Source organism: Papio anubis, chromosome 3 (assembly GCF_008728515.1).
Source record: "Papio anubis isolate 15944 chromosome 3, Panubis1.0, whole genome shotgun sequence".
NCBI lineage: Eukaryota > Metazoa > Chordata > Mammalia > Primates > Cercopithecidae > Papio > Papio anubis.
This window is the reverse complement of record NC_044978.1, coordinates 177,085,056-177,107,813: the sequence shown is the minus strand read 5'-3', so window position 1 is coordinate 177,107,813 and position 22,758 is coordinate 177,085,056. Positions and strand designations below refer to the sequence as shown.

General features: G+C 52.4%; 2 protein-coding genes across 5 annotated transcripts in view; one reads left to right on the top strand and one right to left on the bottom strand.

Annotated features, from left to right (window-relative positions):
- STX18 (syntaxin 18) overlaps positions 1-8,654 on the top strand; it is a 126,072-nt gene extending 117,418 nt beyond the window's left edge. The window contains exon 11 of the mRNA XM_017958568.3: positions 2,826-8,654. Coding sequence (XP_017814057.1) covers positions 2,826-2,885 — 60 coding nt within the window. The 3' untranslated portion in view covers positions 2,886-8,654. The remainder of the gene's footprint in view (positions 1-2,825) is intronic.
- NSG1 (neuronal vesicle trafficking associated 1) overlaps positions 81-22,758 on the bottom strand; it is a 35,029-nt gene continuing 12,351 nt past the window's right edge. For 3 of the 4 annotated variants that reach the window (XM_009206517.3, XM_003898468.4, XM_003898467.5), the window contains 2 exons: positions 11,588-11,698; positions 81-1,904 (listed from right to left, as the gene is read on the bottom strand). In XM_009206517.3, the coding sequence (XP_009204781.1) occupies positions 1,704-1,904; positions 11,588-11,698 (312 nt within the window). In that variant the 3' untranslated portion in view covers positions 81-1,703. The remainder of the gene's footprint in view (positions 1,905-11,587; positions 11,699-22,758) is intronic. The other variant, XM_009206516.4, reaches the window with a different exon arrangement.

Here is a 22,758-nt window from a genome sequence, read left to right as displayed (position 1 = left end):
CGCCCACATGGGCATGAGACAGTTGGCACTGCGCCTGGTGAAATGCGTGTGTGTACAGACAGTCCACTGGGCAGCACCGGTATCCTCGTGTTCTTTATTTGCACAGAGTGAAATGTCAGAAGTTACATGTAAATGAATTCACAGTCAATAAAGTCCACGTCTACTGGGAAATACAGGCTCGGCCTCTGCACTGTGTGCACATGGGCTTCACTTGTCTCTATTCAGATGTGCAGGGAAGCTTTGGCACTGATTTATTGCTCTTGAGTCATTTTCCACAGCTTAACAACGCCCTTCTCAACACATGCCTCTGTGATGCACACCGCTGTGCCAAGGTCACGGTCTGTGTCTCCAGACACCCTTGATGATAAAATATATTTTCTGTCTTAGAAGCTATTTCAGGAAACAATAGTGGAGCTGACCACGGTCACCATGCCTGTTCACAACACATCTCACACTATTTGTCATTTATTTCTGATCTACTAAAAAACTGAAACTTTTGACATGTACACCAGAAACAACACATTCAATAACATAGAAGAAACGTCTGTGAATGTCTTTTTTCTATTTAATTGTTTTACACACTTAGTTCATCTAACTGGCAATCTTGTAAACATAAACTTTAATATCAAGATTCAAACTGGAACAATTTTCTTACAAAGATCGTGAGTTGAAATTTGTCATTTTGTTTGCACGGTGCCACACCAGCCCCCCACCCCACAGCCTTTCCTGCCTGTTTCCCACATCAAGGGATATCAGTTTCATAGAATAAAAATTAAAGTAGCCCTAGCTTAATAGAAATTACATTTCCACTTTTCCCACCCAGCTCATTTCTTTAAAAACTAACAGGGCTATTGGTGCAAATGTATTCATAATAGAAGTGAACGAGAGGGCCGGTGGGCGTTCTTTCCTATCAGCTCATCCCACAGCAGACAGACCAGCTGCAGGGAGAGAGTTCTGCACCTCACGGGCCCAGGGCCATCTCTTCCAGCCCCTCCCTCACATGCTCTGCCAGTCTACACACACTGGAGTGAACCCCAGCTGTCGCCACCCAGGTGGGTGGTGCCCCTCCCTCCTTATCAAGATGCCAGAGTCAGAGGGGAGAGAGTAGTAAATCCACACCGAGCCTGCCACATTGCAGGGCCGTCCCACCGCGACTCAGGACTCAGCACGGTGGGGGGCAGGTGGGTCTCTGTCCTCATTCTCTATGCCACTCACTACAGTGCATCTTGGCAGCAGTCAGCACAGTTACCTGCTGATGGCAGTGGAAGAAATGCGAAGGAGGCTTGCTCTTAGCACAGCGAGAGATCACTCTAGATATGGCTATGGAGGAAGGTTTGCAGACAGTAGGGTGGTTTCAAGAAATCAATTCCACAAAATGCATTTATCTGAGGTCCAAACCCTTGGCATATCCAGTGTAAATTTATTTTTTGACAGCATCCAATAAATCCCAGTAAAGGAGCTAAATGAAGATCTTAACATGAAAAGTGGTGTCAGAGCTCTTTAGGCAATGCTGAAATGCACTTGATTTTATGCCCGTGGGTGGTCGGCAGCAAGTTTTATTTGCAAAGCAGCATTAGCAAACAGAAGCAATTGCACCATAAATGAGTAACCTCTAAAGTATCAGTAATTATATTTAATGAAATGTCCCTCAAAGTCCCTTTGTTACTTGCAAGTGACACATTGTAAGGAACTTGCCCATCCCGCTAAGCTGACTTCTCAGCCGCTTCAGTCTCCTGCTCAGACAGCTTCTCTTCTGACAGAACTGACATCCAGGGCGATACAGAGCGCGTGATGCTCTGCTTGGCCAGGTTGTAGTGGTTTATGACTGTGTAAAATTTCTCCCGGGCACTGGAGTCTTGCTCTGCGTAGTAGCTCTCCAAGCCTTCTGGGATGCACTGGGTGTTCTGAAAGACAAGAGGCCATTGAGAGCACGCGTCGGTGCAAGAGGGGGTGCCAGTGTGTCTCCATTGGCGGCCAGCAGTTACTGAGCACCTTCCTTGAGCTTGGAGGAACACATACAGTGATGAGCAAAAACGGGCATAGATCTCGCCCTCGGAGTGCACAGCACAGGGGAAGCCTGGCCTTGATTATTCTTCATAGACTGGCTGGTGAGTGTCATGGCAGACGGACACTTGGGCTCCAAGGGCGCCAGTGTAATGGGACAACAGGCCTTACTTCACTGAAGATCTTGCACTAGTTGTCATTTTTAATCAATTGGAAAACAATGACACTTCCGAAATGTCCAGAAACCACCAATTCAAATGAGGACGGAAGGGAAGTGAGAAGGGCTTCCCTTGAGCTAGTTTCTCAGCAGAACTTAGCTAGGTGAGACGAGGGCGGGGCAGCACTCAAGGCAAAGGAAACCAGAGTGGAGAGAGGCCTTGGGGCAGGAGTCAGAAGAGCGGTACTGGAAGGAGCTGGGAGGGGGGCCTGGTGACTCAAGGAGCAGCTGGAGGCTGCTGAGGAGCTCAGGAGGGGTGGGGGTGCCAGAAGCTATCCCCTACGGGCTACAAACCCTGCAGAGGCCAAGGACTCCTAGGGTTGTATGTGGAATTCTGTTGTGTGGGCATTCTGGAGGGAGACCGTTCATCACTGTCATCAGCTTGTTGGGAGTCTAGGGCCAAAAAAGGTTAAGGTCCTGCAGCCAAGGCTGGTGGCCTGGCAGTACAGGAGCAGACCTAACCCACTGCCCCACAGTTAGAGCTGGTGTTGGTGGGGCACTAAGTGGGCATGGTGGTCAGTGTGCTCATATAGCTCAGGGATCCCACACCATCACCCCAAGGAAGGCGTGCAGAGGTTGCTAACTGTCTACCCATTTTCCCCAGGGAGTTGATCAGGGCATGTGGCACCCACCGAAAGACTACATTTCCCAACCTGCCTTGTAGCCAGATGAAGCCATTGACTGATTTCTGACCAATGGGATTCAAGTGGATGTAACCAACCCGGTTCTGCACTGGGCCCTTAAAGGGAAGCTACCTGCCCTCCGCCATTCTGCCCCCTTCTGGGCCAGCTCTGACCATGCGGAGGACAAAGCCCTGGGGGCTGGCAGGGCAGCAGGAGACAGGGAATCAGAGCTCCGGGATGACTTTGTGGGTCCCACACTGCCTTTAAGCTTGGAGTTTAGTGTGAGAGCATAATAAACCTTCCACCTTGTCAAAGCTACGACTATTTGTGCGTCTAAGCAACCAAAGCATTACACTAATAGCCAAGAAGGGTCACTTTATCAAATAGGAAAAGTGAGACTGCAGTTGAGTCAGGGGTCTCCAGCCTTAGCCACCACCACTGTCACCTGGGAAGAGTTTAAAAACTCCAGATTCTCAGGCCCTCCCCACAAAAATGTGACTCGGCAAACTTGTGCTGTAGTAATCAGTATTTTTAAACATCTTCCCAATAAGCCTAAGGTTCAGCCCTACTGAGTCCAGTGTCCAAAGTGGTCAAGGCCACTTTGCTGGTACGTGGCGAAGTCCACAGCACTCACCAACTCCTGGTACTTAACAAGAAAACCCTGAAGTTTCCACCTCTGCCACCGAAAGTGCTGGATTCCTTTCCCCGCCCCAAGTAAATACAGGGTGGTGAACATCTGGAATCTCTTTGATGACTCAACATCTCCAGGTACCTCAGGCCAACACTAGGATTCCCAGCGGTGGCTGCAGCACCAGTGAATGAGGACGGGCAGGAGACATCTGTGCCTGGCTTACCCACGACGTACCAGGGAATCTCCTTGGGGAACCTCCTCGCCCGAGCGCAGGTCTTTCTCTACCTCTGAAGCTAAAGGCAGGTTAACCGGGCTCCCCAACTGAGGGGCCAGCTCCTGAGGCTGTCCTGCTGTGTCTAGGCCCATCTCCCCCACCCGTGGCAAGCAGGAAAAGGGAACTGCCCAGGTTCGCATTTCCCTCCTGACATTCTCATACTGGCCGTGTGCAGGATGCTTTTCAGGCATTCTCTCTCTGTGAGGTGAGTTCCACTAGTCCCACTCTATAGATGGGGGAAGCGAGACCCAGACAGGTGACTACAACCTCAATTCCACGACCCCATACCGTGTCACCCAAGGTACTGATCCAAGACTTCCCACCCAACCCAAAGACGGAAGAGTGAGAAAAGGAAGGCCTTACAATAAGCTCTACCCAGGGGGCGCTGGTCAGAACCGTCTTTTCCATTGGCAGTCTTAAATCTGGCCAACATTCATCCAGTCCCTGCCGTGGGGCACACTGGCCTGAGAGGTGGATCCCAGCTTGCCTTGACCATCTCACTCACTGGAGCTTTCATGGAGGTTTCACCCTTCGGTGCCCTCAAAGACAGCAATTACAGAGCTCATTTTATAGAGGGGGACCTGAGTTCAGGGAAGCCTACACCTGCCCTGTAAGTCAGGGCTGCAAATAGAACCAAGGCTAAGGCCACAGTCTACACAATATCTGCTACCCAACGTGGGGCCACTTTGGGCCCAATGCTCTGAATCCGGAGGCCCCTCTGACGTGCAGGCTCATGTGACGCTGCCTGGCTGCTATGTAGTGTCAGGAGCAGACACGGGGTGAAACACGTTTCGCTGAGAGAGGAAGAAAGGCGGATCTCAGATGTTCTCACATGAGCAGATTTGGAGGCCTGAGTGTGACCTGGCATGTCTTGTTCTTTCTCTAAGGGAGTGAGCTCCTGTCTCCATTTGGAAATTCTTATGCTGGATGCCTGCTGTGTTTAGGAAAAGGAATGTCAGGGTGAGGTTAGCAGGTGGGCCGCCCATCAGGTTTATCTCATGCCGGTTCTGTGCTAGGCACCAGGACCACCAAAAGGAGCATGATACAGCCCAGGCCCCAGCACTGCTGAAATCGGCCCTGCTGGTCCCCTTGCCCTGCCCGTGGGCTTCACTCAGAAAACCCGAGCTCATGCTGCTGTAGCATCAGGAAGTGGCAGGCCTGTGTCATCCTCTGCAGAGGGAGGGTGGTACCTACCTTAGGTCGTGGCTGACAGATCAGATGTGATGTTCTGTGCCCCAGCGCTGGCACACAGAGCCACTACGTGGTCATGACTAGAGGCTGGGAAGATGGCGAGGGGGTGGGGAGGGGCCGTGGGTTGGGGGTGCACTAGACAGCACTTGGGTCTTACAGAGGTTTATCAGGAAGTGGATTCTGGCAGCAAATCCACACCCCCATTCCCTGCAGGCCAGGCCCTGTGGTTCAGGCGGCGCCAGGGGTGTTTTCCCTGTTTTGGCAGCTGTGGCTGCTGCCTGTCCTCGGAGGTAAGTGACTCACCTCCACTGGCTTAGGGCAGGTGTACAGGGATCAGCTCCTGATGCCACCCTGCCCCGTGGGGAATCCATTCTGTTACCAGCTCATTGAACCCTAAAGTCTAAAGATGAGAATACTTTATACCTATAAGGCCCTTGTGAGCGAAGAGCTATTTTCAGAAGAGAAATGACAAATGGAATGTGCTTCTCACCAACACTGCCCCTCGTCCAGTGTTCAGGGGCTGCCACTGGCAGGAGGGCAGCACTACAGGAGAAGGGAAGCTTTGGAGCCAGGCCCACCACACCAGCTGAGTTCACGTGGAAGTACTTTATCTGAGAATCTCAGGTCCCTCACCTATAAAATGGGGCTAATGAGTCACCCCACCGTGTTGCTGAGGACTCAAGTCAATGCACGGTGGTTCATGTTAAGAAGCCGTGATGTGCCTCAGGTCACAGAGTGGACAGAAAAGATAAAGCCAAAAGACACCACCTAAGTACAGCCTTTTTATCACCAGCGTCTCCATCTCAGCCCCACCAGGACGTTGGGAAGCACCTGACCCGCTACAGAACAAACAGCCCATTCAGATCGGCAGCACCTGCGTCAGGAAGGCTCCGTAGGCCAAACTCCCCTCTAGCCCACCGCCACGCCCCTTCACGCTGTCCTCTCCACCTGCCGCTCATCATCCCTCAGGGAAACGGACCACGGGTTCTCCTCTTCCCTCCCACCTTGGCACCCAGCAGAGCACTGCAAGACCTGATGTGGCCAACACCTGTGGAGTGGCGGCCCCGCTCAGGGCTGGCATACGAGATGGCTCAGAAACGGCCCTGCCCTCCAGGTGCCCCGCCCAGGGAGAAGGACAGATGGAGTCCCCACATGCCTCCCACACAACGTGGCTGCCTGAAGGCAAGGCTGGGGAGGCACTTCGGTGCCCGTGGTGGCAAGCACCCCAGGGGGTGAAGAAGGGCTTCCCAGTGGAAGCAGAACACAGAGGCCTTGCTGTGAGCGCAGATGGGCTGGGGAAGGCTCCCTGCGGACACTCCCGCCACCCCCCTTCCCATCTCATACAGAGCTGACATCACCTGTGGGGCGTGCATCGAGGGGCGTGTGGCCCAGCTGGGCCTGCATGTGGAGGAGTTGGGAAGGCTCCCCACCTTCTCTGGGCCTCATTCCCTTACCTATGAAGCGAAGCTGATGACAGACCTGTCTTGTGAGGGATGGGAGGACTGAGGTAGCTAAGTAAGTGTGTTCTTACCAGCACCCGGCACTCGGTCAGCACTGGAAACGAACAGCCACTAAGGGCCGGGTGCGATGACTCATGCCTGCAATCCCAGCACTTTGGGAGGCTGAGGCTGGATCACTTGAGCGAACCCAGCGTGCACACAGTAGGAGGCACTTAGTAAATACCGCACGTGCTGACTATACCGAGTGAACTGAAGGGCGTGACCCTGGGCTCCACGAAGAGCCTGTGTACGCCCTCAGCCACCGGTAAAATGGGGATATAACCAGTGTACACCCTCAGCCACCGGTAAAATGGGGATATAACCAGTGTGCACCCTCAGCCACCGGTAAAATGGGGATAGAACCGGTGTGCACCCTCGGCCACCGGTAAAATGGGGATATAACCATCCACCTCACAGGGCTTCTGGGTGCATTCCACGAGCAACTGGTATAAAAGCCCCACACAAGCTGCCCAGCGTTGACAAGCACACGCACAAATACGGAAGAAGGAGAGCGGGGGGACTTCATGAGCTCACACCTCCCCTTTGTCCAGCTTCGGCCAAGGGCAGCTGGATACAGACCAGCAGCTCCCTGGCCCTCCCAGGTGCCTTCTCCGGAAAGGACGCCCCCTCCTTCGATGCTAGTGGAAAATGCCAAAGTCCCACAGGACATCACTCCAGAACAACTTATCAGGGGACCCTCCATTCCCAAGGCTGGCTGTGAATGGGAATCACCTGGAGGGCCTTTTAAACAACAGGTGCGGGGCCCCTTCCTATGTGGCCGCCAGTCTCATCTGCAGCCGGGCACAGGACCGGGGCTTCATCTCCTGGGTCATCTCCCACCCAGGCCAGGTATCCAGCGGGACTGGGGCTTGCAGGATGGGAAAGACAGTTTTAGCCGCCCCCTCCTTCCCGTGGGGAACCTGCTCCAGGCCCAGAGAGGATGAGCCAGGAAGGAAGTCCAGGGCAGCCAGTGAGTTGCTGGCCTCAGTTATTTGTAAGTAGTCAGTTTTGGTGGGGACTTCTGGCCCCCAGGAAGCTGTCCTCTGCTGTCCTCTCTCCTGCTCAGGGCCAGCTCCTGGGCCAGCCCGTGCTCCCTCTCCATGACATCGGCCTCCCTGAGTAACTAGCTCTGCACAAGGCCCTCTCCTTTTACCCCTCTGCCTCCCAGATTAAATCAGTCCTCCAGTCTGTAGTCTCCCCTCCATCCCCAGTGCCCCGGTCTTCTCTTCCCTCAGCCACTGCAGCAGCCTCCTTTGTCATCTCACTGCCCCGTCTCTCCCTTCCAACCTCCAGCCTCCCCAGATTACCCGAGAGATCACCCTATCACTTCCCCTCCTCCAGGGGCCTGTGTCTGGCACTCAGGGTGCACCCCGTCTGGCCGTAAGCTGGTTCGTCCTCCACTGCCTCCCTGTGCCTGAAGCTGGCCCCTCACCAGCACACCCCCACCAGCACGCCCCCACCGCCCACTGCTCCCTCTGTGCTCCTCTAACATCACACACCCCTTCCCGCTGGGTCAGTGCCAGCACTGCCCTCCTTTCCTGAAGCCCACACCCTCTGCTTCTGTTTGTTGTAAAGCCCTGGTGTCCTCTTAGCCTCCAAAACAGACTCAAACTCTCCCAGCCGCAGCCTAGGGCATGGACAGGGGTTTGCTGAATAAAACATGAGTGAAAGGGTGAGGGCTTTCCTTGGTTGGGCACACTCCCCCAAGACCCGCACATGCCCTGGCTTGCCTCCTGGAGACCCACTCCTCCAATGTGGACCGTCCTTCTAGAAACTACCATCCACATGCCCATGCCCAACCCCTGGGCCCTCTTTCCTGTCTGTCTATAGCCTTTGCATTCAGTGTGCGATTGACTTCCTCACCATTCTTTTGAGAACATAAGAGCCTTGCGAAGGCAGGGAGCTGCACCTGACTGGCTCTCGCCTGTGTTCCAGCACCTAGAACAATAGCAAGAGCTGCTGGCACGGCGTGGGTGCCACGTACATGCCTATCCAAGGAAGGAAGAGCTGAATGTCGGGAGCCTGAAGGACAGCATGACGTGGAAGGAGAAAAAGGGACTTGGGCTGGACAACGTGAATTCCAGCCTTTCCTGCTAACTGCGTAAGGACTCTGAGTCCTCATATCGGCAAAAAACAAAACCTAAACGAAACCCAAACCTAAGTTACCCAGTGACAGCTGACGAGCCAGGCTTCCCTGTGCACGTGCTCAGTGCCAGAAACAGTTGGCTTCTCCTGCTTTATTTTAATCTCAGCAGTGCCAAGCCCGGGAAATGAGCATCTCACACTGACTCTGGCAAGTTCAGAGCCAGCTACGGAGTGTATGGATAATGGGAGCCCACAGCAAGCGCGTTTTACAGCCACGCGCGGCCTAACAGCATTTGGGTCAACGATGGACCACGTGCCACGGTGGCCCCATAAGACAATTGCGGAGCTGAAAACTCCTGTCGTCTGGTGACCTCGTAGCCACTGTATGGACAGAACACAACACATGCCTCACGTTTGTGGAGGTGCTGGTGTAAACACACCCCCTGCACTGTCAGCTGTATAAACGTCTTGCACATAAAATTACATACAGAACATAATACTTGGCCGGGCGCGGTGGCTCAAGCCTGTAATCCCAGCACTTTGGGAGGCCGAGATGGGCGGATCACGAGGTCAGGAGATCGAGACCATCCTGGCTAACACGGTGAAACCCCGTCTCTACTAAGAAATACAAAAAATAGCCGGGCGAGGTGGCAGCGCCTGTAGTCCCTGCTACTCGGGAGGCTGAGGCCGGAGAATGGCGTGAACCCGGGAGGCGGAGCTTGCAGTGAGCTGAGATCCGGCCACTGCACTCCAGCCTGGGCGAAAAAAGGAGACCCCCCCCCAAAAAAAAAAAAAAAAAAAAAAAGAACATAATACTTGACAGTGATAATAAATGCCTATGTTACTCGTTTATGTTACCATACTATACTTTTTAATCAGTATTTTAGAGTGTATGCCTAGTTATTAAAAAAAAAAGTTTAAAAGAGCCTCAGGGAGCTCCTCCAGGAGGGATTCTGGAAGAAGGCAATGTTATGTTTTGTTTTGTTTTGTTTTTAGACGGAGTCTCACTCTGTCCCCAGGCTGGAGTGCAGTGGCGTGATCTTGGCTCACTGCAACCTCAGTCTCCTGGGTTCAAGCAATTCTCCTGCCTCAGCCTCCCGAGTAGCTGGGATTATAGGCGCCCGCCACCACGCCTGGCTAATTTTTGTATTTTTAGTAGAGGGGGTTTCACCATGTTGGCCAGGCTGGTCTTGAACTCCTGACCTCAGGTGATGCTCCCACCTCGGCCTCCCAAAGTGCTGGGATTACAGGCGTGAGCCACCACACCTGTCCTGGCATTGTTATCCTAGGAGATGACAGCCCTGTGCCTGTCACTGCTCCTGAAGACCTTCCAGTGGGACAAGGTGTGGAGGCGGAAGGCGGTGATACTGTTGATCCTGACCTTGTGCAGGCCTGGCTAATGTGTGTGTCTGTGTCCTTAGTTTTTAACAAAAATGTGTTGAAAATTAAAAAAAAAAAAATTGAAAATTTTTTAATAGAAAAAGCACATGAAGAAAAATAATATACAGTTGTGCAATGTGTTTGAGCTTTAAGCTAAGTGTCATTACAAAAGAGTCAAAAACTTAAAAGTTTATGGGCCGGGCATCGTGGCTCACGCCTGTAATCCCAGCACTTTGGGAGGCTGAGGTGGGCGGATCACCTCAGGTCAATAGTTCAAGAGCAGCCTGGCCAACATGGTGAAACCTCGTCTCTACTAAAAATACAAAAATTAGCCAGGTGGTGGCGGGCACCTGTAATCCCAGCTACTCGGGAGACTGAGGCAGGAGAATCACTTGAACCCAGGAGGCAGATGTTGCAGTGAGCCAAGACTGCGCCATTGCACTCCAGCTTGGGCGACAGAGCAAGACTCCGTCACATTAAAAAAAAAAAAAAAAAAAAAAAAAAGTTTATGAAGTAAAAAGGTTACAGTGAGCTCAGGTTAATTTATTACTGAAGAAAGAATATGTTATGAATCAAGTGTAGCTCAAGTGTCCAGCGCTCACTCCGTCTACAGGAGTGCACAGTCACCCCTGGGCCTTCACATTCGCTCACCACCCACTCCCTCACGCACCCACCCAGACCAGCTTCCAGTCCTGCACACTGCATTCATGATGAAACTGCCCTATTCAGGTGGACCATGCATTATCTTTTATACCCTGTTTTTACTGGACCTCTTCTATGTTTAGATACACAAATACCATTGTGTGACAACTGCCTCCATTGTTCAGTACAGTAACATGCTGTCCAGGTTTGTAGTCTAGGAGAAGTCGGCCATACCCTACAGCCCAGGTATGTAGCAGGCTGGGCTGTGTGGGTGTGTACAGTACACTCTGTGAGGTTGGCACAATGATGGAATTGCCTAACAATGCATTTCTCAGGACGTATTCCTGTCACTAAGTGATGCATGGCCAGGCCTCCTCCTGGCTCCGTCTTCTCTTTCCACCCTTATCTCCTCTCCCTTTCTTTTCTTTAATCCTGTTGCCTTGCATGCCACTTGTGGGCTTTTTGGAATGACCATTATACATGCAAAGCGAGCATTTCCATGCCTGTAGAGAGCCCAGCACCAGTGTGGCTCCCACGGTGGGACAGGCAGAAGAGGGACATGGGTCAAGAGGGTAGGTGTGCCCCCCAGCCCTGCTCCCCAGTCCCTGCGTGGCCTTGGGCAAGGCCTTCCTCTCTCTGGGACTTGGCTTCCCCCAGTATGTCCTCTCTCTTTCATGTGGCAGACATGGTCCCCTCTCCCTCCCTCCCCCAGAGCAATCCGCTGGGACCCGGTAGGTAACACCCTGGGCATTTCCCTGGCTGGGCCCACTTTTGAGGAGGGCCCTTCCCTGGACTGCTGAGGTCAGCTCCCAGGGGCCGAGTCCAGGAGTTTCCTTCCTGTGGGTCTCATGTGTCCCCTGCCTACCTGCCCTGCTCTCCAGTTGAGCCTTCCGCAGGGACACTCCTGACACTGGCCCTCTGCTGCTCTAAGGCCTGTCCCTGGGCCAGCTGGGGGAGACGGCAGGAGCAGCCTTGAGTTCAAGGGAGAGAACAGGGGGTGCAAAGGCACCCCACGGCCTCTGGGGGAAAACGGAGCTTTACCTTGAGGACGAACCCATCGGGGCAGGCGCGATCATACTTGTACACCTTGTAGACGACCAGGAAGACGACGCAGGTGAGGAAGGCCAGGGCGAAGAGGACCAGCACAGAGACCTGTGGGCAGAGGCGGGACGGGTCGTCAGGGGTGGTCAGAAGGCAGCAGGACAGACACACACACTCCCGCACACGCAGGCCCCCCGATACACATGTGCAGAGACTGCCTCTGGAAGAACCTGGGGAGGGCAGCTGAGGACAAGAGGTTAGGAGCATCACTTTTCACTGGGCAATTTTTTGTAACATTTTAATTTTTCACCATATTAATAAGTGACCTTCATTTTAAATTAGTTATTTTTAGCACCCAAGGTCCTGCAGAGAGCTCAGGATACAGATATGAGGAAGCCCCACTGTTGCCCAGGCAGCTCTCGGGCCACTGAGACACGTCTGAGAAGCGGGGTTGGCTGCCCACTGCCCCAACACGGCCGTGGTGCATCAGCTACCAGCCAAGCGTCCGCTCAGCAAACGTGTCCTGAGCCCCGGGCTCAGTGCTGGGACGCAGTTTCACACGGACACCAGCCTGCTTTTGCGTGGGGCCAGGAAAGACAGAACCTCTGCAGCCCCATCAGCCTTTGCCCTTGGCGGTTTCCCGTGTGGTTAGTTAGTGTCCTCAAGGACAGGGATTCGGTTTTCTTCACCATGGTGTGCTGAGCACTAGACAGCCCCAGCACACAGTAGGTGTTCAGCTGGTGTTTACAGATGAACTCACAACAACTGCAAGACAGCTGGCTTGGAGGGGGACAGCCTGCCCCAGCTGGAGGGCATGGGGCATGGGTCACTAGATGACACTGGACCTGGACCTTGAAGGCACCCGGCTGCCAGGGAGCCTGGCAGAGATAAGAGTATGTCTCAAAGCCAAAACGGGCCGGGTGTGGTGACTCACGCCTGTAATCCCAGCACTTTGGGATGGCGAGGTGGGTGGATCACCTGAGGTCAGGAACTCGACACCAGCCTGGCCAATGTGGTGAAACCCCATCTCTACTAAAAACAAAAATTAGCCAGGCGTGTTGGTGGGCACCTGTAATCCCAGCTACTCACTAAGCTGAGGCAGGAGAATCGCTTGAACCCGGGAGGCAGAGGCTGCAGTGAGCTGAGATCGCACCACTGGACTCTAGCCTAGATGACAGAGCTAGACTCCACCTCAAAATAAATCAATAAAAGGCAGTGTGCAGATGGCCCCCCTCCCGCCCAGAGAGGCAGAGAGAGCGATGAGGCTCCCTGGCCAGGTGGGAGGATGCCGGGCACCAGCACGTGGCAGGGCCTCCGTAATCTTAGTCTGGACATGCACAGAGCTGCTCGCTCCCCACCACCCCTCTCAGCAGCCTGGGGGCTGCAAGGGGCTGGGACCCTCCCCTGGCCACATACAGACCCTACAGCCAACAAGGTTAAAGAACGGGGAGCTCTGCTGCTTCCTAAGGCTGCAGTCCCAAAGCTCCACTGGGTAGACCCTCCAGCAGAGTGCCCTCCTGAGCCCTGCCCGCCTCAGGAACTCTAGGCTTGGAGTCCCCTGACCCCATGGGGCCCCCGGTTCCCGTCTGTGAAAGGAGACCAAGGGCATCCCAGGCACTGGTCCTGGGGAAGCAGGAGATGTGCATGAGAAAGTGCCCCATCAGCCGTGCAGCATGGTCACCTAGAAGACGGGCGGCCAGCCCTGCCGTGAATGCCGCGGTCACTCTGGGCAACCCGCCTTCTCTTTGGGAGCCCCTGTGCACCCCCTGCAAGCAGCCCAGACCCCAGCACCAGGGCCCATGGTGCAGATTCTGCCTGCAGCTGCACCCTTGCAGCTTACCAGCCTCACCACCTTGGAAGCCCCGAACCTCTCTGAGCCACAGACTCCTTGCCTATGACATGGGACGACACCTCCACTACCTCTCCATCTCTGCAAGGCTGCAGATGCCTGGAGAGCCACACTAGTCACCGCAGCTCATCCCCTGCCTCCACTTCCCAGGGGTCCTCATCTCCAGGCCTCACAATTGTCCCCGAGCCTACATCTTGACTGCAGGGAGCCCTGGCTGCAGGACCAGCTGAATGGGGTGGCTCAGAGCTGAGGGACGTGGCCTCTCTGCTGTCAGATTCCTGTCCATTGTGCTGCCAGATTCATTGGTCCTAGGCGCTCTCAGCACTGTGCCCGGAGCAGGACAAGGGCTGCACCAAGACCATGAGACCCCAGCCCAGGCTGCTCTCGAGCGCCACCTGGCTACCTGCTATGCCTCACCGCCCGCCCTCCCGTCTCCCCAGCTCACACCCACTACAACTCCAATGAGACCTGTCTCCTCTGTGTCCCCTCACCCAGGGAGGGACCCCTCAGGCCCCTGGCAGGCAGATTCACATCCCCTCTGAGGAGGCCCATCCTCCTGGTCCCCAAGTCCTACCAGTTCCTCAGTCACGACTCCTGCCTCCACTCCCCCAACCCCGACCGACTGTGGGTTGCCTTCTCAGGGCCATCACCCTCTCTAAGGGCCAGAGAAACTTCAGTCCACTGGGACAGCCTACAGTGCATATGGAGCCTATGCCTGACAAAGGACGCAGACAGGATGGAGCCAGGCTGCCCCCCAGGGCCGCAGCACCCACAGGGAAAGGCGCCAGTTAGTCCGGATCACAGCTGCGGTGCACAGGCCGGCGCAAGGCCAGGGCAGCAGAGCGCGGAGCTGTGGTAAAGCAGGCAAAGCTGGCCAGAGAAAGAAGGCGCAGCCGTCCGACGCATGTGGCAGCCAGAGGCAGTGGCAGGAGCCCAGCCGAGGAGGGCCGCCTGAGGATGACAGCCGCAAGCCCTGATGATGCCTGGGGTCAGGACAGGCTCTGGACAGGGGCTGAGGCACAGACCCTGCGGCTCTAGCTCACTGGCCGGGAGTCCAGCACCTGGCTCCAGCCTGTGAATGGCAGTGAAAGGAGCGCCTCCCAGGGACGGGCCCAGGATGCTGAGGACAGCGCCTGGGCGGGGGGGAGCACGGCGAAGCCGTCTGCTGTCACTGCTGTTATCCTCACTCTCATTTCCTCGCTGGCCCTGGGGTGTCGCCTGGCAGGCAGCAGAGCGGGCTCTCAACCCTCTAACCAGCTGCCCTGTCGCACGCTCACCCGGGGCCACCCTGCCTTTCTCCAAGTCTACACTGCAGGGCTGCCTCACTCAGGGTAGTCCAGAGGACTTGGTTCCATCTAACTGGCCTCCTTCATAAGCCTTTATATTTTATTCTGTGCATCTGAAAACACTATTCTGAGAAGAGATCCAAGCCACCACAGGTGAAGATGTCCTGTTAGAAGAGGGTTTCAGGGGCCAGGCGCAGTGGCTCACACCTGTAATACCAGCACTTTGGGAGGCAGAGGTGGGCGGATCACAAGGTCAGGAGTTCGAGACCAGCCTGGCCAATATGGTGAAACCCCATCTCTACTAAAAATATAAAAAATTAGCCGGGCATGGTGGTGGGCACCTGTAGTCCCAGCTACTCGGGAGGCTGATCACTTGAACCTGGGAGGTGGAGGGTGCAGTGAGCCGAGATCGTGCTATTGCACTCCAGCCAGGGTGACAAAGTGAGACTCCATCTCAAAAAAAAAAAAAAAAAAAACAAAACAAAGAGGGTTTCAAGTTTCAAGTCCTTGAAGAGATGAGGCATCATTAAACCTGTTTCTCCAGTTGGGAAGCCACATCAGTTTGGCTCCTGGCACCCCATCTGTCTAGGTTTAGAAAGAACCCCCATTCTCTACTGCAGGGCTGTGGGGGAACAGCCTCCTCGGGCGTGTCCTCTGAAACCTAGCCAAGCCTTTCCCACAGGATCCCGGGCCTGATGGCTGAGGAGCCAGCAGAACCGTGCAATGAGAACGTGAGAACGTGAGAGTCCCTAGAACAGTCGAGGGGAGAAGGCAAAGAAATACATCCAAGGAGAGTCAGCAGGTGGCCCGGGATGTGGCAAAGCGCTCCCCTACAGGCTGAGCTCTCTCTTCCCCTTGCCCTGTGCAGACTCCGGGGCTGGGCTCTCCTCTGCCACTGCAGGGCATGGCGTGGGGTCCATGGCCTAAGGAGAGAGAGGGCCACGGGCCTTGCCAGAAGCTGGCTCGGAGTTGAATCCTGTAAGCTGCTGACTGTGTGATCTTGAACAGGTCATCTGGCCTCTCTGGGCCCCACATCTCATCACCCAAGTAGGGACACCATGCCTCACACCCTGGCGCATCTCAGGAGAAGGACAAGAGACCAAGAGTTGAGAGCACGCTGGGCCCCTCAAAAAGAGATGCTGAAGGTCAGCCCCCAGGATCTGTGAAGACCTGATCTGAAAATAGGGTCTTTGCGAATGAGGCCATCAGGGTGGGCCCTAATCCAACCAAACTCGTGTGTCTTTATAAAGAGGGGAAATTTGGATGCAGACAGACAACCACATGGGGAGAGGGCCGCCTGAGGACGGAAGATGAGAGAGCACTGGGTCTACACAGCAAAGCCAAGGATGGTGGCAACCTCCAGGAACTAGGAGGGGCAAAGACAGAGTCTCCCCTGCAGGTTTCCAAGGGAGCACAGCCCTGCCGATGCCTTGATTTCAGACTTCTGGCCTCCAGTAGCGGGTAGTAAATTTCTGTTGCTCTGAGTCCCCCCAGTTTGCGGTACTTTGTTACGGGGCTCCTAATAGCAGAGTGACTTCAGAGGGCTCAGGACCGGCTCCCCTCCCCTGCACTTGTTCTCTCTGCCATTATCCCGTTCCTTCCGCACCATGTCAGGCTGTCCTGCCATCTCTCCTCCGTGCCCTTCAAAGCCCTGGCCAGGCCCCCTGCCCCAGGAAGGCTCTGGAACATCCCAGCCTCTATCGGGACACCAATCGTGCATGCAGGCACCAAGGAGCCCAGCACCTATTTTTCCCTAATTAAAGTGAAATAAAAGTGTGTCACAGTTTGGAGATTTTTCTAAGTCCCTGCCCCCTCCCCATGAGATACTTAGGATTCTGGAACAATGGATGACGTTACTGAGCCAGACATCGCATTTCCTCCAGGACCGTGCAGTATCTTTTAAGCTTTCTCTACAACAACATGCCATGATCGTAAGCATCTTGGAGATCCACGACCACCAGCAACTCCATCTTTCAACCAATTGGAAAATACTTAAAAGATGGACAAACTAGCCATTCACTGCCAGGGTCTAACAGTGAGGTAGCCCTGGGTTCCTGGCCTGCTTGGCCGCACACAGTGACCCTGCGAAGGGCATCCACCCCAACGCCTGGTTTCCTGTGAAAGGGGGATGCTGGCCTAGCACCTAAGTCTATGGTGGGGTGTGCAGGAGACCCCATGGCTAGCAAACAGTGGGCGTGGTGAGCTGGGTGAGCCATTGTTACCCAATGGGAGCCCCACTCCCACACAATGTTGCAATCTCCATGCTGGGCAGAAGCTGGAGACCATCCAATTCAATGCCTTTCTTTACACATAACAAAGGCCTTGTCACTGAAAAGGCAGCACCTTCAAGTCGGCGAACAGGACCCAGGTGATCCTAAGAGGCCGGTGTTGGCTATGCAAAAAGAGAGGTGGCAGCCATTCGCAGTGGCTCCAGCCTGGGTACAAATGGACTCAACTGTGGCTGCCGATGAGAATCATAGGAGTCTCTAATGTCCCCAGCGTCTGGACTCCACCCCAAGTAGTGACAGTGGCATAGCAAGTTTAAAACTCCAGATGCCTCCTGCATGCAGCCTAAGCTGGAAGCAAGGGGAGAAACAAAGGATTCCACATCTGGGCAGCATGCCTGGGGGCTCTCTAGCTACACACCCCACCAGACCTTATACTCTCACAACAAAACACTACCATTAGGAGGAGCTCTGGAGACGTCCGCCGCCTTCTGTAGTCTGGTCATCGTTTAAACTCTGCGTACTCCTTATACAACACCTGCAAGGCAGTATTACTGACCGTGTTTTATAAATGGGGAAATTGAGGTTCACATGTCCATGACTGGGCCCAGGCAAACTGGCTGTCGTTGGCTGAATAATGGCCCTAAAGACACCTAGGTCCTAAAGACTCCCGAAACCGTACATGGTAAGGGACTTTGCTGATCCAATCAAGTCAAGGACCTTGAGAAGAGGAGATTATCCCAGATGATTAGGTGAGTTCTAAAGGTAATCACAGGTGTCCTCCTAGCAGGGGAGCAGAGGGAGGTGCCCCTGCCGAGAAGGCAGCGACTTGAAGACAAAGAAAAGAGCAGAGAGAAGCTTGAAGACATTGTGCTACAGGATATGAAGGCAGAGGATGGGACCATGAGCCCCATGCAGTTCCAGAAGACAGAAGAGGCAGGGAAACAGTGCCTCCCTGAGAGCCTCCGGACAGAGCAGGGCCCTGCACACCCCTGGATTTTGGCCCAATGAAACTGACTTAGGACTTCCGACTTTCAGGCCTGGGGAGAATGCCCGTGCACCGTCTTCAGCCACGGCATGGGTGGTAATTTGTTACACTCACTTCTCCTTTCAAGTTCATCTCCCCATAGATGGAACCCGAGGGCAGGGCTATGATTCACACATCTGGCACAGAGAGGATGCCTCCTGCATGTTCAGTGTGTGCATGAGTGCGTGAGTGCATGAGTGAGTGAGTGAGTGAGTGAGTGAATGAGTGAATGAATGAATACAACCGGCAGATACTCCATCTCCTAATGAGCACATACGGAGCAACTCGGGCACCTGGAGCCGACCCAGAATAACGTCTACACATCGAACAGAACATGGATTTAGTTTGCAGGAGGTGCTGGCTGTCTTGGTTTTATTAAGCAAGTGATCTCGCCTGGGAAGGAAGCAGATCCAGGGCGGGTCTTCTGTCCACGCCCTGTGGGTTGACAGACAGTATCTGACTCCCATGCCTGGCTTCTCCAGGTGGGCCAGGCAGTCTCTAGGTTGGGAGAAGCGCATTTCCTTAGAAGCCGGGACTTTCTTCCAGGGCGCATTATCTCTGTCAAGCACAGGAAGCACGGGGCCCGGACCTGGGTCCACAGTGCCTGCAGGAACCCACAAACATGTTCAAGTTTAATTTTGTTTCAAAATCAAAGGAGAAAGGCCGGGTGCCATGGCTCACGCCTGTAATTCCAGCCCTTTGGGAGGCTGAGGTGGGCAGATCACCTGAGGTCAGGAGTTTGAGACCAGCCTGGCCAACATGGTGAAACCCCAACTCTACTAAAAATACAAAAATTAATCAGGCATGGTCATGGGTGTCTGTAATCCCAGCTACTCAGGGGGCTGAGGCAGGAGAATCGTTGGAACCTGGGAGGCGGAGGATACAGTGAGCTGAGATCGTGGACTGCACTCCAGCCTGGGCCACAGAGCAAAACCCCATCTCGAAGAAAAAAAAAAAAAAATCAAAGGAAAACAATAAGAATAGCAGGCTGGGTGCTGTGGCTCATGCTGTAATCCCAGCACTTTGGGAGGCCGAAGCGAGAGGATCACTTGAGCCCAGGAGTTCGAGACCAGCCTGGGCAACATAGGGATAACTCATCTCTACAAAAAATAAAAATAAATAAAAAATTAGCCGGGCATGGGGGTATGCACCGTGGTCCCAGCTGCTCAGGAGGCTGATTTGGGAGGATTGCTTCAGCCTGGGAGCTTGAGGCTGAAGTGAGCCGAGATGGTGCCACTACACACCAGCCTGGGTGACAAAGCAAGGCCCTGTCTCAAAAAATCATCATCATCATACTGACGCTGGTGAATCTATACTGAGGAACTCTGCCTGGACTGTATTGATCTTTAGACCAAAGCAGTCAAAATTTTCTCTTTTTTTAGTGAAGGAAGGGGCCCATGATGGCCAAAGCACCTCAGTCCCAAAAGTCCCCGCCTTCTTCCTTCTTACAGAATCCCCAGGCAGCCAGGGCACATTCTCAGGCGCTTTGATGTGGCTGAGCAGCCCTGCAGGGCTGTAGGGTCCCACAGCATCACCCCGGTGTTAACTCTTCCCAACACAGGCTGAGAACTGCTAAAGAGCCAGCCTGGCTAACTTTGCTAGGCAAGGCTTCTGGGAGGAGGGGTCCATGTCCGAAAGGAGGAGGAGCTTACCAGGGAGGAGGGAAATGAGAGTCCAGCAGGGAGAAATGGTTTGTGCCACAGGCCTGAAGCATCAAAAAACCTAGTGTCTATGACCAGTGTGGCTGCAGCATCACACATCCTGCAGGAGAGGGAACACGAGCCCAGCGACAAAGGTGCCTGTCTGCCACATCAAGACACTGGAAGCAGACAGGTCGCGGGTGTTTCAGGACCCCAGGAAGCAACTGCCACTTTGTGACAAGCTAGCATTCCTCACAGCACAAGCAGTCATCTGAAGGACAGATGCCTATCACTGACATGCATGCATGTGTGTATTACAGCAGGGTCTACATTATCCCGAAATTTACATCACTTCTGTGCAGCTGGCAGTAAAAGCTCTAAAGCAGGAGCAATGGGATTATAGCTGCTGGGCAGGGATTTGTGCTCATTGCTGTGCGTCCCACAGTTGCCTCGAGGTGGCCCAGCCCCCACTGCTGTGGGCGTTAAGGGACAGTGCACTGGAGCAGTGGGTGCAGGGCTCCACCAGGTTTGTGTCGTTGACCTCTTTGGCAGCTGTGTGAAACCACAAATCCTTAGAATGATGTTTTAAATGCAAAAAACACAATACATACACTTGCAAAGAAAACTGATTATACTGAAATACTGGTATAGAAATATTACAAAAGTATAAATTTTTCATATAATATATATGCATTTATTAACACATTGAACAAGATCTGATACTGTGGCTTCAAAGGAACTATGAGCAATAAACACTGTCCCAAGATCACATTGTCCCACAACTGCATTGTGATATAAAAACACCTGTGATTTGCACTGGTGACAAATTCACAAGTACTACTAATACCTCTGTAGTTTACCGCCTACATTAAAAAGTGAAAGAATTTGTACACTGAAAACTGTAAGAAATTTTTGAAAGAAATTAAAGGGAAAGACATACTGTGTTCATAGATTGGAAAACTTAATATTGTTAGGATGGGAACACTTTCCAAACTAATCTACAGATTCAAAACCATCTGTCAACAATCCAAAGGCTTTTTTGTTTGTTTGTTTGCAGAAAATGGAAATTACAAGGGACCCTAAAGAGTCAAAACTGTTTTCAAAACCAGTCTTGAAAACAAAGAACAAACTGGAGGAGTTCTCAATTTTAAAACTTACTACAAAGCTACAGTAATCAAAACAGAGTGGTATTGGCATAAGACAAGATATACAAATCCATGTAATACAATGGAGAGTCCAGAAACAAAACTATGAGTCCATGGTCAACTGATTGTCAATAAGGGGGCCAAGACTATTCATTCAATAAGGAAAGAACAGTCTCTTCAACAACGGTGTTAGGACCACATGCAAAAGAATGGTATTGACCCTTACCTCACACCATATACAAAAATTAACTCAAATGGGTCAAATATCTAAATATAAAAACTAAGCCATAAAACTCTTAGAAGAAAACACAAGGGAAAAAATCTTCATGTGATTTGGCAATGGCGTCTTAGATCGGGGGTCCCGAACCCCTGGGCTGCAGACCAGTACCAGTCCATGGTCTGTTAGGAACTGGGCTGCACAGCAGGAGGTGAGTGGTAGGTGAGCAAGCATTATTGCCTGAGCTCTGCCTCCTGTCAGATCAGTGGCAGCATTAGATTCTTATAGGAGCATGAACCCTACTGTGAACTGTGCATGCAAGGGACGTAGGTTGTGTTCTCCTTATGAGAATCTAATGCCTAATGATCCTTATGAGAATCTAAAGCCTGATGATCTCACTTCACCCCCAAACCATCCCCTGCTCCCTGGTCAGTAGAAAAATTGTCTTCCACAAAACCAGTCCCTGGTGCAAAAAGGTTGGGGACCACTATCTTAGATAGATATGACACCAAAAATACAAGCAATAGAAGAAAAAATAAATGATACTTCACCAAAAATTTAAAATTTTGTGCATCAAAGAAACGAGCAAGAAAGTGAAAAAAGAACCTACAGAATGGTAGAAAATATTAACAAATCACATATCTTATAAGGGCTTAGTATCCAAAATATATAAGGAACTCTTAACAACTCAACAACAAAAACATGGCTGGGTGTGGTGACTCACAATCTGTAATCCCAGCACTTTGGGAGGCTAAGGCGAGAGGATTCTTTGAGTCCAGGAGTCTGAGAGCAGCCTGGGCAACATAGTAAAACCCCATCTCTACAAAAAATACAAAAATTAGCCGGGTGTGGTGGTGAATGCCTGTAGTTCCAGCTACTCCAGGGGCTAAGGTGGGAGGATTACTTGAGCCCAGGAGGTCGAGGATGCAGTGAGCTGAGATCCCACCACTACACTCCAGGATGGGTGACGGAGTGAGACCCTGTCTCAAAAACAACAACAACAACAATAAAAACACAAAAAGCCTGATTAAAAAATGGAAAAGGATTTGAGTAGACATCTCTCTGAAGAAGAGATACAAATGGCCAAGAAGTACATGAAAAGATGCAGAACATCATTAGCCACTAGGGAAATACAAATCAAAACCACAATGAGATACTACTTCATATCCACTAGGATGGTTATAATAAAATAAAACAAGTGCTGGTGAGGATGTGGAGAAATTGAAACCACTGTGCATTGCTAATGGGAATGTAAAATGGTACAGCTCTGTGGAGAAGTTTGGTAACTCCACAATATGTTAAATATCAAATTACCACATGGCCCCACAATTCTACTCCTGGGCATATATCCCCAAAAATTCAACAGGTATTCAAACAAAAACTTGTAAATGAATGTTCATAGCAGCACTACTCACAACAGCCCAAATATGGAAACAACCCAAACGTCTTATCAACCAATGAATGGATAAACAAAATGTGGTCTATTGGACAATGGAATATTACTCAGCCGTGAAAAGGAATGAAGCACTTGCAAATGCTACAATGTAGCTGGGCTTTGAAATAGCAAGCTAAGTGAAAGAGGCCAGATAGATGTTCACATCACAACTTATAAGATGCTATTTCTATGACATGTCTAGAATAGGTAAATCACAGGGACACAAAACAGATTTGTGGCTACCAGGGGCTGGGGGAAGGGGCATGGGAGTGACTGCTTAATGGGAATCAGGTCTCCTTTTGGGGTGATAAAAATGTGCTGGAACTAGCTAGTGATGATGGTTGGAC